This window comes from Ovis canadensis, chromosome 22 (genome assembly GCF_042477335.2).
Source record: "Ovis canadensis isolate MfBH-ARS-UI-01 breed Bighorn chromosome 22, ARS-UI_OviCan_v2, whole genome shotgun sequence".
Taxonomy (NCBI): Eukaryota; Metazoa; Chordata; class Mammalia; order Artiodactyla; family Bovidae; genus Ovis; species Ovis canadensis.
The window spans coordinates 29,220,679-29,234,351 of record NC_091266.1 but is presented as its reverse complement, the minus strand read 5'-3'; the positions used below and the strand labels follow the sequence as shown (position 1 = coordinate 29,234,351).

The 13,673-nt window shown below is 36.5% G+C and overlaps 1 protein-coding gene across 1 annotated transcript in view; it reads right to left on the bottom strand.

The window, feature by feature from the left end:
- Positions 1 to 256: 256 nt before the first annotated feature.
- Positions 257 to 13,673, bottom strand: part of MARCHF5 (membrane associated ring-CH-type finger 5) — a 54,481-nt gene continuing 41,064 nt past the window's right edge. The window contains exons 3-6 of the mRNA XM_069567520.1: positions 10,797 to 10,927; positions 4,417 to 4,600; positions 4,128 to 4,294; positions 257 to 3,139 (exon numbers count right to left, since the gene is read on the bottom strand). Of these exons, the coding sequence (XP_069423621.1) occupies positions 3,023 to 3,139; positions 4,128 to 4,294; positions 4,417 to 4,600; positions 10,797 to 10,927 (599 nt within the window). The 3' untranslated portion in view covers positions 257 to 3,022. The remainder of the gene's footprint in view (positions 3,140 to 4,127; positions 4,295 to 4,416; positions 4,601 to 10,796; positions 10,928 to 13,673) is intronic.

Genomic DNA, 13,673 nt, shown 5'->3' with positions numbered 1-13,673 from the left:
TCTAATCATAGTCCAAGTGGCTCTGAGGGTGGGTGAGGGGGGTTTCATTTTAAAAATTAGAGCATACTTGGAATTTAGGCTGGCTTGCTTATAAAATTAAGATAAATTTCTTTATAGTTCTCAAAAAATACAGATTACTTGTATTAAGAGCAAATGTCACTAGTATCTCAATTACTATGATTTAAAAAGAATTATGTAGGTATGGAATAAACAAATTATGTTATGGAAGTTGTTCAACAGACAAAGTACACCTAGAGAACATAAAAATTCTTTATTTAACCTAATCCAGCCAGTGTTGAGATAGTCTATGTTAAAAACAAGACATTTAAAAAAATTACAGCACAGTTAGCAAGGCAGTGACTAATTAAGTCACTCAGTTTAATTTTATATTCTTCACAGTCATTTGATAATCAGGTAATGATGAACAATATTTTCTGCCACTTTTGAGATAAGTTAATTTCTGCAAACAAGAGAATTCTACTAGTTATCACTGAACTTTATAAAAGAGGTTTAAAACATTAACATTTATAGAAATAACACAGTAAAGCAATGTGAAAATAAATTGGAAAACACAAATATACCCACCCATCCCCAAAGTCTAGAGCATTCCTTTAATCTGTCCCCTGGTGTTTCTCTTACTACCTCATTCCCTCTTCCTAGAGTTCAGCAATTGAGACACTGCTACTCTGTAGGGGCTATTTTGAGCTTAAAGTGCCTCTGTTCCTTTAATTTCTCAGTTAACCCTAGAAACAGTCTTCTGAAATAAAGTATTACTCATATTTCAGAGATGAAGAAAACCGTGGCTAAGAGGTAAGTTGCTTGATCAAAGTCATACCTATAATTATTAAAAGCAGAATTAGGATTTCAACCCAGGTCCACCCAACTTTAGTTAGCCTATGATTTTGTTGCTTCAGGGTGGTGTGGGCCACTTTCTGAAGAGGCTGGTACATGGTACTTCTTGAGCTAAGGCTCTTTAGATTTCCAAATGTTCCATCCCGAGGCTGAGGCTCCTCCGGTCCCCAGGCACTTGCAATTCCCCCCAGAGCCCTAGAAACTTCTTCTCCCTGCCTCCAAAGGATTAGAGTTGCTCCTCTGGCCTCACAAGCCCTGATGCCAAACAAACCCAAGCAGTTACTCCCCCATTTTGGGCATAAAGTATTAAATGGAGAACTGTGTGCCTGTATAACTTTAGCAAAGGCTGCTAGAAGCTGTTCTATATAACAAAATTATGCAGGAAATATCCAGTCTTTTAATATTGAAAATTAAAGAAAAGCCAATATATTTTATAATTATAGCTAATAATCTGCTATTTTTATATATCATAGATTTTTATATTTCCCCTTCAGAAGTGTAGCAGGGTTCTTAATAAGGCTGTCAAATATTCCCTTCCTAAGTAAATACAACTTTGAATGTTCAATAGTCATTCACATAAATTTCATGTTATCACTCAAAATTAAGACATTCATACTATAGAAAGGTACCAGTCTTAAATTACTAAATTAGCATACATCATTGCAATCTAACAAAGCTCAATCTATAGTTGCTACAATCCTAAAGAAAAGTGGCCACTTAATCGGTAAGGGGGAACATTCATATTGTCATGCGTTAGATACTGTGAATTAGAAAATAAATAGGGTTTTTGGAACTATCTTTAAAAAATTTAATATTAATTCCTGAAAATAACTCCAAGACCATTCAGATCAATGAACATTAAAAGGGCCACTACTGAACAGCTTAAAATAAATAACTGCTTTTGAAAAATGAATATAAAACTAGTTCTACAGTGATTATTAAGGTGCTAGCCTCCTCAATATGACAAGCAATTTAAATTTAAAAACATTAGTATTTTTTTTTTCCTTATAATAATCTCACAAAAACAATGACCTTAATATTTGCTCAAGACTTGTTTTCATAATTATTCCTCACTGACTGGTATAAAAACAAAGAGCTCAAGGCCTCACCTTGGTTTACTCACTGCTGGTTTTCTGTCTGTTGAAATTAGACTGTAAACTACATAAAAGCAGGACCCAAGTCTGTTGTGCTCACCACTGTATCCCACACAGCACTTTGCACAGCGCCTGGGGAAGCAGGAGGTGATTAAAAAATACCTGGATAACTGAATCGATGAGAGGAGAGTGAAATAACGATTGATTTTCTGCAAATCGCTCTCTGTGCTCAAACTACGATAAACTGTCAGTTCTGTTTTCTAGAAATATGAATTAAAAACCTTTCTCCAGTGATGGAAGGATCTGATTCCTGTGTCTCTGTGTCAGTTTGTCTCTCTCTCTCTCACACACATACACATGCACGCACATAGTAATTAAGACTGCATGAGTCAATTACATCATGAAGTATGAGATGTCAACATTATATAAATAAAATTTAATAGTGAAAAAGTGATCTGGAAGCCCTGTGAATTTTCACCCTACACATTTTGGAGGACATCACATGGGTTAAGAAAAACACAACAAAATTGCATTTGTTCAGATAATCATTTGAATGTTTACATACATTTTTGGTTTGTTAATTATTTATAACTAATTTACATTTCCTCATATTAACATATACTTCTGCTTAGCTTGTAATCAAATTATGCCAGTGAGAAAAATCCTCACAGTACCTTCATTGAGTTGCTAATTCTAAGAAAACACTGAACATGAACATGTACAAAAGAGGCATTTGAATAAAACAGCATGTGTATTTTTAAATATTTGCACAGTTTGATCTTTACAATTCTGACTTGAGGAAGATATGAGCAAAACTCAGGTTCACCATGCTAAGATAATGGTTCAGATGACCGCCATGGAAGAAGTACATACAAAACAATGAAAACAAATCACATCCTCAGGTTCCGTGATTACTGAGAGGGTTCCCCTGCCCTAAGTGCTTTATTATATTTCTTAAAAATATGAGAGCAGCAGCTTATTACAAGCGTCCACTACTGTGCATCAATGATGGAGTCAGAACAACACAACAGGTTCATAAGAATGAGAGGGCTGCAGAACAACGGGAAGCCACAGTTTTATGCTTCTTCTTGCTCTGGATAATTTAGAATTTTGCGGTGTGCCTGACGTAAATATTGCTGCTGTTTGAAGTAAACCTTGAATGCTCCTTTAATGGCAACAAAAGCAATTCCACCCTAAAATAAAAAGAAATATTAGCTTTTTATAATGCAATTTATAGAAAATAAAAATCATTTTACTTATATCACAAAAGACATTGTCACTGTTGCTAATTCAGATGGCTGCAAACGAAACAGTACTCTTCTTCTTTTTTTTAATCACAGTGAGATATGGAGACAGACACTGCAGGTAATATGTCAGTGAAAAAAGTGAGTGTCAGTTGCTCAGATATGTTTGACTCTTTGCGACCCCATGGACCTCTGTCCATGGAACTGTCCAGACAAGAATACTGGAGTGGGTTGCCATTTTCTTCTCCAGGGGATCTTTCTGACCCAGGGATCAAACTCAGGTCTCCTGCATTGCAGAGATTCTAAAGGCAGATTCTTTACCATCTGAACCACCAGGAAGCCCAACAGGTCAGAGATGCCTCTATCATCTCTGAGTAATCTTCCTTCTACTTAGTTCTAATGCTCAGGCATTATATGCAGGCTATCTCCAGAGAGAAGTGGGAATAATAATAATGACATCAAACAACATAAAGGCTTATTTATTACTCTGTGCTAACATTTCAAATGTATGATCTCATTTAACCCTCATAATAATTCTGAGGTAGCTACCACCACTATTTCCATTCTACAAGCACAGAGAAGTCAAGCAATTTTATTTAGGTTTCTCAGCAAGGCAATGTCTCTGATAGGATTTGAACTGGGCAGTCTGACCCTAGAGCAGAAGCTCTTCACCAGTGTCTTTTGGGAGTGATGATTTGTGCCTAATCGAGGAGAGAAATCACCCACAGCATAGTCCCACAAGACCAGAGCTACTGTAGTGGAGCCTCCTGTTTTTGTTGCTGTTGGATGACAGTGGGGATCAAACAGAGGCTTAAGGCACAGGAGCAATAGTATTAATATTTATATAGTCCCATTCTTTTTTTTTTTTTTGAAACAAATATATAGTGCATTCTCTTTGTACAGTCACTTGAAAAAAGTAGCATTAAAGCCATCTTACCAAGATTGTCCTTTGTAAATTAGAGTTAACACTACTGAACATTAGTTTACCAACTATTGTCGCAATAGTAGGAAAAACAAGGGCTCCACACAAAATTCGGGTGGCAGAGACATGATCTGCTAAAGGATTAGCCTCAGCTGGAATTCGAGGAACAGGACAACCAATCCCTAGAGAAAAAGACGGAGGGTATTAGTGCTAATAAATCAGAAGCTAAAATATCTTTGCATGGTAGGATTCGTCCACAAGATTGATTTGGTATGTTCATTACCACCATAATTTAGGGCCTTACCTGGGAATATACTATTCAGAATTTGTAGTTTATTTGAGTATTTGCGCCAGAGTCTAAGCACATAGTCCTCCCAGCGAATCATCTTGCCTAATATCAGCATGACAGGAATAGTAGGAAGTCCAATTAAAAGGAATAAAGGATCAGCTCTCTCCATAACATCCAGACCTTCTTTATGGCCTACAACCTGTGAAACAGACAGCATTTGCTCCAATCATTGCCTTGTCTAATGAAGGGTTGCATGCTTGAGTACAATTCATTTTAGAGAAAACTACTAAATTTAGAAACAAAGTTTAAAAAAATAAACCAAAGCTGTTTCATATTAAATTGGAATAAAAGCTTTAAAACTCACATTGATTACGTTTCAATGGAGGGAAGGGGATTTCTGCTTCTTGCTTATGTTCCTCTTACTTAATTTGGTTAGCTTGGGTTATAATTTTAGGTTCCCATGTATCTTCCCAAGAGCATCTGTTTTCCTGCTCTTCCTACCAGGAGGTAAGCACAGCCAGCCAAGGGGTGGGACTAGTCTTCAGGAGATGGCCTGAAACCTCATTTCTCTTAGGCTTTCTCCCTGCTCAGTGAGATTGAGTGTAATTTCTCTGGCTGGGTAAATGCTGGCTCAAAAATGCAGACCAAACTCAAAAATGCAATTCCAAGGTCTAGATTTGGGGGAATGCAATAGGAGGTCCAGTTTCGGCTATAGGTTCCAGTCACTTTTTCTAATCCAGGAACCCAAGGGTGCTTTTCTATCAGGTTGTAAAGCTAAAACAATCCTTTTCCTCTCATCTGGGTCTTGGGGTTATTTCTCAGTTGTTTAAGATCTGAGAAGGCAAGAAGGACATGAATGAATTATCATCTGTGAATCTCCACACTTGCCTTCCTGGCAGAATTCTTTTCATTTGCTCATCAGTCTCGGCTTTTACATGGCCATTCTGCTGGTGAGTGTCTTACTTTTAACTAGAATATGTCCCTGGATTCTCTTTCACAGGTCTCAAATGACCTTCCTTTAGCCAAAAGTCCCAACTGCTCACAAATTAAATATATTTCTCTGAAGGATTATTCTTGGCAGTTATGACAGGGGAGACTATTTCAGAATTTCAGAGTTTGAGGCCATCCAGATATCATAGGTTGATATGAGGACAGTATTATGAAGGATTCTATATAGTTTTTCTGTATACACTTGAGGATTAAATGGTGAAGAAAGAACTGTTGATACAGACTATCTATATCTTTATCTGTCTATATCTCTGAGAAGGATGAGGGAAAAGGAAGGAAATGCAAGGAGAGAAGGGAAGAAAGAAGGCAGGGAGGACTAAAAGCCCTACAGACAACATTTACTTGGGAAAACAAACTCATGAAAAAGTAAATGGGATCTTTTTTTTTTTTTTAATGAGATGTCCTTTATGTCAGCTATTATAGCAGATTTTTTTTAAAGGTGGACTTCAAGATGTGAGATAAGGAAGCTGACAATGATCAGGGCAAACTGAAATTCTAGGCAACAGACCTGATTCAGGTAGAAATAGTTTATGAAGCCATGTGGAGTGGACCAAAGTGGGCATTATTAAAGCTTCAGCCCAGACTTTTGTACATGACTGATTTATCTAACCAAGATGTAACACTGAAGAGTAGGGACCAGCCTCTTCCACACGCTCAAAACCCATGGTGTCAGTATCTAATATTCTTCTGTGTCTCCAGGTAGAGCTGCCCTAAAGTGAATTAGTCTGGTTCACAATATTTCATAAACACATATCCCACACATTGAGGGCAAAAGTGAATTAGCCCAGACTGTCCTTACCTATAATGCTTGCTCCATGACACCATTTTTTATATCATTTTATTATTTTTAACATTATGATCACTTTATAACTAAATGTGATTTAAATACTTCTGCAGTGTTAGCAAATAAACTCGGAAAACTGAAAAATTCCTTTGTTGGGTTATGCTTTCTTTTTAGAATTTAGGTTTTAAAAATATAAAGCAGAGTGTGTATTCAGGTATGGGCTATATATAGAAAAGGAAAATTTATTACACATTGGGGGTATCAGTAAAAATCTTCTAAACAGGTGTCTAAGGATGAGGAAATAAAAAGGAAACAGGGCAAATAGTGAGCAACAGTCCATTTTCCCATGTGTGCTCAAGAGGCATGCTTTGTGCATGAAGTTGAGGCTGACCATTACATGCATACTCGCATGCATTCATTCAACTGAATATTGATTATGTGCCAGACACAGAACTCGGTGCTGGGAAATAAAAAGTGAACTAAAGAGACATCTTTTGGAGGTGACAGACAATCAAATCAAACAAGTGTACAAACGCAGATGTTAAGGAACTAGGATAGTGTAACATCTGCAGTGTCATACTACCTGCTACCACAGGTCAGAGTCAAGGGTAATAAACGAAAGCTGAATTAAGCAATGGGGCTGATTTAACTTTGGTCAAAACGAAACCAGCAAACCTTGTGTAGAATCATGTACATTCTGGTTTTATGCCCTAAGACAGAAAAAGAGATTATTTTCAAGACTTAAATTTTGAGGTTAGATTCAGGAATGATAGAATGCCTTTGCTAAGAATTTCTTATCCATATATAAAATCAAGACCTATGGAATTGTAGGTTTAGAGAAACTGTAGGCTAGTCTCCATAGTCAGCCAGGCCTGCAGTTAATCAAAGGTGAAAAGCTAAGAGTTTTAATTAAGGTCTGATCCTTTAAAGCACCTCCTACAGAACCCTACTTTTAAACAGAAGGATGGAACAGTGATGAACTAAAAAGTCTTCTTAGCATTAAGGATAATTAAATGTAACATAATTAAGAACAGTCAATCCTGTGGGGGTTCTACACTAGAGGCAGATTGGTTGGATTGACAAAGAGAATGAAGTTAAAACAATCAAGAGGCTCCGCTAGCCGTCCAGGCATGATGGGGCTGGGGTGGGGGAACAACAGTAGGTCAGGCACTAAAGACAGTGGAAAGGAAGCCAGAGATGTTAAAACATCAAAACTGAAATTGCTTGGACTTGGTCAGCAAGTCCCAAAGAAAGAGTTAAAAATAAAGGTAATCCTAAGAATGTAGGCTATATTGAGTAGATGGGAAAATAACTGTAGGAATCAAAGACATAGGAGATTGTAACAGGGAATAAATTTAGGCTTCAAACTGAGGAAAAGAAAGTTTGATTTCAATAATAATGAGTGTGAAGTCACAAGAAGTCATTGTGGACCTAGGGTGGATATTAAGGTTCCACTGTTTCAGGAAAAATGTTTGTGCTTTTGGAACCAAGTTTCCCTTAAGGAGCCCTAGATTAGGGACAGTGGTCCTAATGCTTCTACCCTGTTGTGTGGTACTGGGCATATATAGGCTCTCTGAATCTGTAAATCAGGAATAACTGATAGTATCTTTACCACAAGACTATTGCAAGAATTATGTGCATCAGTGCTTGGAAGGTGCTCAGCCAGGTGCTGGGGGGGAAAAAGTTAACTATCATGTTCTCTTTTTGACAGAAATTTAAGTAGAAGGGGCTATTCAAGGTCTTTATGATGAATAGGGATTGAACCTAGGATTGGTTCTGGTTCATGAAGAAATAAATGCAAATGAATGGGGGAAAAAATACTGATCTGATTCCTTAATCTGATTTACTTGAACTTCAGGGCAGTCAGAGAACAAAAGAAAAAAAACAGTTAAGTGTTAAAAAGAAAATCTCAAATTCTGCTGATGGAGTAGGGGGCATGATTGCTACCAAATACTCTGATGAAAGATAAAAAGCCTTAAAAATACTCTTAAATTGCACAACAGTATCTACCTACTATCACAGCTGATCTCTCTCTGGGCTAAAAAAAATCTTCTCAAGTGAGACAGTACACGTGAAGGTTACTTCTGAATGGTATAACACATTTCACACGCACACACGTATATGTATGTATTACCATCATTTTAGCTCTTTTCTGTCACCATTAACATGTTCATTTTTGTCTCCTTGCTCACATCATTTCCTCTTATACCAGTCCAAATTATTCTTTAAGAGTTACCTCAAGACTTTTTTCATAACTTCAAACAGCCTCTCACCTTTACAGAATTAAAATACTGTTAATGAGGCTTTTGCATTCTTCCCATTTGTTTATCTAACGTTATTACTGTTTGCCAGCTGCTCACTTAGGTACACTTTGCTTTAGGCTGTATTCCTTGAGGCTGCGGATCAGGGCTTTCAATTTGTTCAGTCTTTCAATTTGGTATTTTATGGATCTCAGTGATATTTTTTGAATGAATCATACCAATATGCTTCAAAATGCCAAAATATAGCTGATAGCCCTTTTTAGGGGATACAAACTGTATCCTTTAATTGGCTCCTGTTGTTGAAGTGTCTCATCAATTACTATAATTTTTTTAAGACTATGCTAGCCTAAAAATTTTTCCTCAAAAAAAAAAGAAAAAAAAAAAAAAGAGCCATCCCACTTATAGTCAGTTAGGCCTTAAAGAGAAATCACTCAGTCTAAAAGGGACTTAACTTCCTCATCTGCATATATGTCTATATAATGTATTTGTACACTAAACAATGTATAATCTCCTAAGTTTTCAGGTCTTTGTCAGTCCGAGTGAATGGTCCTGAACTTCCTTGATCTACTGATATACTAATTCTCATTACTGGAGTTTAATAAATTATTGCAGAGCAAGTATCAGCCAGACAAACCTGTTATTACCTGGCAGAACTGGTCATATTAAAAAAATAATTATTTATGAAAGCTTTTAAAGTTAATATCTGCATATATACTATATAGGGGATACCTAGATATCAGATAGTCTCTACTTTCTCAAGAAAAATACCTGTTAATAGGAAGAGCAAGGCCTGGATACAGCAAAAATTAAATAACTTAGAATGCCTTGGAGGAGGCAGCCCAATAGGCCTCCAAGTAGAACAAAGTTAAGATTGTGGAGAACACTGCGTAACAAATCATGTTAAAGAAATGAAATCTTTTTCAAGTCAGTGAGTCTCAATCTTTATCCACTATCCTGTGACAAATGATTTGTGATTCATTCCAGTGACTATATCCAGATTTCTGAGGTGTCATCAACATTTTATAAAGAAGCATTGCAAATCCCATCTCATCATGATTATTAATGTAGCAACCAGAAGGGCTGCTCACTCTTGACCAGGCATAGATAGGTTACGTGCAGTTTCTAGAATACTACAGATAATCTCTTGATCCCTTTTTCTTTCACATACTCTTTAATTTATATTAAAGAAAGGCAAGTTATATCTTACTGAATTAGTTATGAAACAATCATTTGATCACTTAAGTTAGAGGTGATATTAAGCTTTGAGGAAAGATACTGAAAGGTATTATTTTAGGAAGATTCATTTAGAAGGTTGGATTGACAAAAAGAATGAAGTTAAAACAATCAAGAGGCTCCGTTAGCCATCCAGGTATGATGAGGGCTGGGTGGGGGAACTGATAGTAAGTCAGGCATTAAAGACAGTGGAAAGAAAGTCACAGATGTTAAGACATCAAAATGGAAATTGCCTGGACTTGGTCAGTGGACTGAATATAGGGCTATGCAACAGAAAGAGTTAATAATAAAGGTAATCCTAAGAATGTAGGCTATTTATTGAGCAGAAGGGAAAATAACTGTAGGAATCAAAGACATAGGACAATATAACAGGGAATAAATTTAGACTTCAAACTGAGGAAAAGACCAAGTTTGATTTCAATAGTAGGTGTGAAGTCATAAGAAGTCATTTAAGGAGAAAGGCCATGCTGCTGTTATAGGACTGATTTTATGAAAATATTAAGATGAAAGACAAATCTGAACACAAAACTCATGGTTAAGACAGGTAGAAATCTTTAAGGAAAAGGTATAAAGAGAGAAGAGTCAAGGGCTTGGGACTAAGTAAATCTTCAAATTTAAGTCTCTAATTTCTATCAACAATGACTGTAGCTTTGTTTTGTAAAAGCAAAAAACAAGAAGTAACTAAGTGACTGATCAACAAGAGACTGGCTGTTGAACTGCTGAAATTCTATACAAACAATGCTATTCAGATTTCTCCATACTTTGTGAAAAGATCTGTAAAGTTCACTGGGATTCAGCTCTAATGTTTTCTTTTGTAAGGAAAAGAATAGTGTGTGTGGGAGAACATATTTTTTCTTACATATGCACAAATAAAGTCTGGAAGAAGGTTTGGGTTAGGCAGTGGCTACCTGGGGAGAGGGGAACCTGGGCAAGTGAAGGACAGGAGTAAGAAGACTTTCCCCTAGAGAGCTTTTAAAATATTTTCTTATTTTTAAGCCATGAGAATATTATTACTTGGTCAAAATAATAATTTTTAAAACTCCTAACAAAAATCTATTTAGTAGATTTTCATATCAAAAGTAACATCATCTGATAGAATACAAGTGAACCTGCATCACTGTCACCGCTCCGTAAGTCACAGCTGTCCAATAGATGGAGCCAACCATTATTCCTGCTGCAGCAAATGGACAGGCTTTTGAGATCAGTCTATCTGCAAGATCCAAGACGTAAACAACTGGACCTATAATACAAAGAAAACAGAGTTTCAACATAAGACAGATTTTTAAAAAAGACCTGTTCAGTGTCCACAGATACAAAATATTTTTATGAAGTTGAATGCACTGATACTTTAGAAATCACTTTTATTATAACAATTATAACCTAGATTTAATAGATTTAGAATTTCAGTCATTTGCATGAATAGTTGTTTCTCTTCCTAAACCCTAGGAAATACCTCTTCAAATTTTTATCTTTAATAGTAAACCTAGTAAACCTAAGAGTAAAGCCTCAAACACAGCTGCTTTTTATAAAGGAAAATAATTCTCTTGTTTCTCTTAGTGACACTGAAGACTATAGAATGACATAGCATTTCTGCCTGCTCTCCATAAACAGTTCCTGGCCACAGTTAGACTGGCCACACACTTGGTCAGAGTCACTTTTTTTACTTCACTTACTACTTCCTTGATAGTGTGTAAAGGTAACGAAGGCTATTTTCCTGTAGTTACACAAGTCTGTCTTACTTTGATATCCAATTTAGTTGAGCGTTATTCTCTTAACAAACAACTTTTAATGATCATGCCAGTTTTTGTGGCATTCTAACAGCTGGATGTGCCAATTATACCTCTATTATTACGTGTTTACTAAGCGAACTCTGGTTATTACCTCCTCTGGCAGTTATCTGGAATAACTACACTTGGAGGAAGTCTAATAACTGCCATTAAGCCTGATATAATTTAGCTCCAGAATCTCCTAGAATAGCAGAAAAGCCCCAGAACTGATTTAGAGCAAGGCCTAAAGAACTGAATATCTAAGTTTAACTAAGATATCATAAAAATCTTGACTTAATAATCATATTTGTTGAATGCTCTCTATGTACATTTTCTCAGAAATATTTAAGAGCTGTATCTACCCCTGAGGGCTTGCAATCTCTAAGAGAATGCTGTATACAAAGCCAATATATTTTTCAGTGTCCAAAGAAATTCACATAGCAATATGATGATAAAATCACTACAAGAACAAGTATCCATCTACGGAGCTCTAATTTATAGTTCCTGATTTCTGGAGCCAGTAATATCACTCATCACTGTATACAAAGAGACCATATTGTAAAGAAGAAAGGACACTAGGAGAGATGTCAAAGGGACCTATGATTTAAACTCAGCATATAAACTTACTATTGTTAAAGTCTAACTTACAGAACATTTAAAATCACGACAAGTTATCTTTTGGGACCAAAGAGAAAAAGTAAGCCTAGTGCAGTGCATACTGACTCTACATTCTACATGACAGTAGGCATTGTGTGACACATTCACTACATGTGTCCTTAACCAGCCTCATAATGTAGGGTTTAACCCTTAAGACACAAATTTGCTGGGTTAAGTTTATAACTCAGAAGGCACAATAAAAAAAATTTTAGTGAGTCTTCAAAGATCCCTGAAATGCTAGTACCAAAAGTTAAAGCCAATGGGTATACATAAAACTTCAAAACTTCAGCTTTCATATTCTCTACTGATAATTCTTTAATCAGAAAATTGAAACCACAAGAGAACAACTACAGTCTCTTTATAGCACATTTCCACCTACCAGCATCACAACTATCCTATCTGAAGTCAGTCCCTTCACTCTAGATCCCGTCCCCTCACCAACTCAAAGACATGGCTCCAGCAATTCACTCCTCCCCTCCTACAGCATTTCTCCCCTACCCTGTATTGGATTATTGTCATCAAACATGTCATTATTTCTTTTACTTAAAAAACAAACAAACACTTCTTTTCTTGATCCTTTCTTCCCATTGATCCATTTATTTGCTCCCTTTACAACAAAGTTACTCAAAAGACTTTTCAGTTTCCATTTTTTCTCCTTCAATCCTCTCTTGAACGCACTCTATCCAAACTGCTCCTCAAGGTCACTGACAAGCTACACACAGCTAAATCCAGTGGTCTAATCTCAGCCTTCCTCTTATTTGGCCTACCACCACCATCTGACAGATGTTCCCCTTTTCCCAATATATGGTTCTTCATGGCATCTCCAGGACTTCACCATCTCTTGGTTTTCTATTTCACCAGTCACTATTTTCAGTCTCCTTTTCTGGTTCCTCCTCTTTTTCTTGACCTCAGTGAGGCCCATCCCATCACCTTCTACTTCTTCACACTCCATATTTGATTACTCAGCTCTACTTTTCTTTTTACCAAAGCATCTATCACTTAACATACTCTAATGTCCTTATTAATTGTTTCTACCTACTAGAATAGGGGTTGAGGAACTATGGCCCATGGGCTGAATCCACCTTGCTGTTTTTGTAAATAATGTTTTATTGCAACATGGTGACATGCAAAGCCTACAACACAGTTAGTTGACTCTTGAACAACATGAGTTTGAAGTGCATGGATCCACTGATACTAAGATTTTTTTCAACAGCAAATACTACAGTTCTATATAACCCTCTACTGGTTGACTGTGGATTCGGAGGGATATGGAGGAGCTGTGGATAGAGGACTATAAGTTTATATGTGGACTTTCAACCACACAGAGGGTTGGCAACCCTTCCCCATACACTGTTCAAGGGTCAGTTGTATTTACTGTTTTTTAACAGAAAAAGTGTTCTGGCTCCTGAACTAGAACACAAGATCCAAAGTTAAAGTAACCTTTATATTTTGCTTACTGATGAATCCCAAATTCCTATGATTCTCAAAAATTTGCTTACCTTTCTACTGAGGTACTTAAACTATGGTACAAAAATCTCTAGGTCTTCCTTTTTCATTATTTTG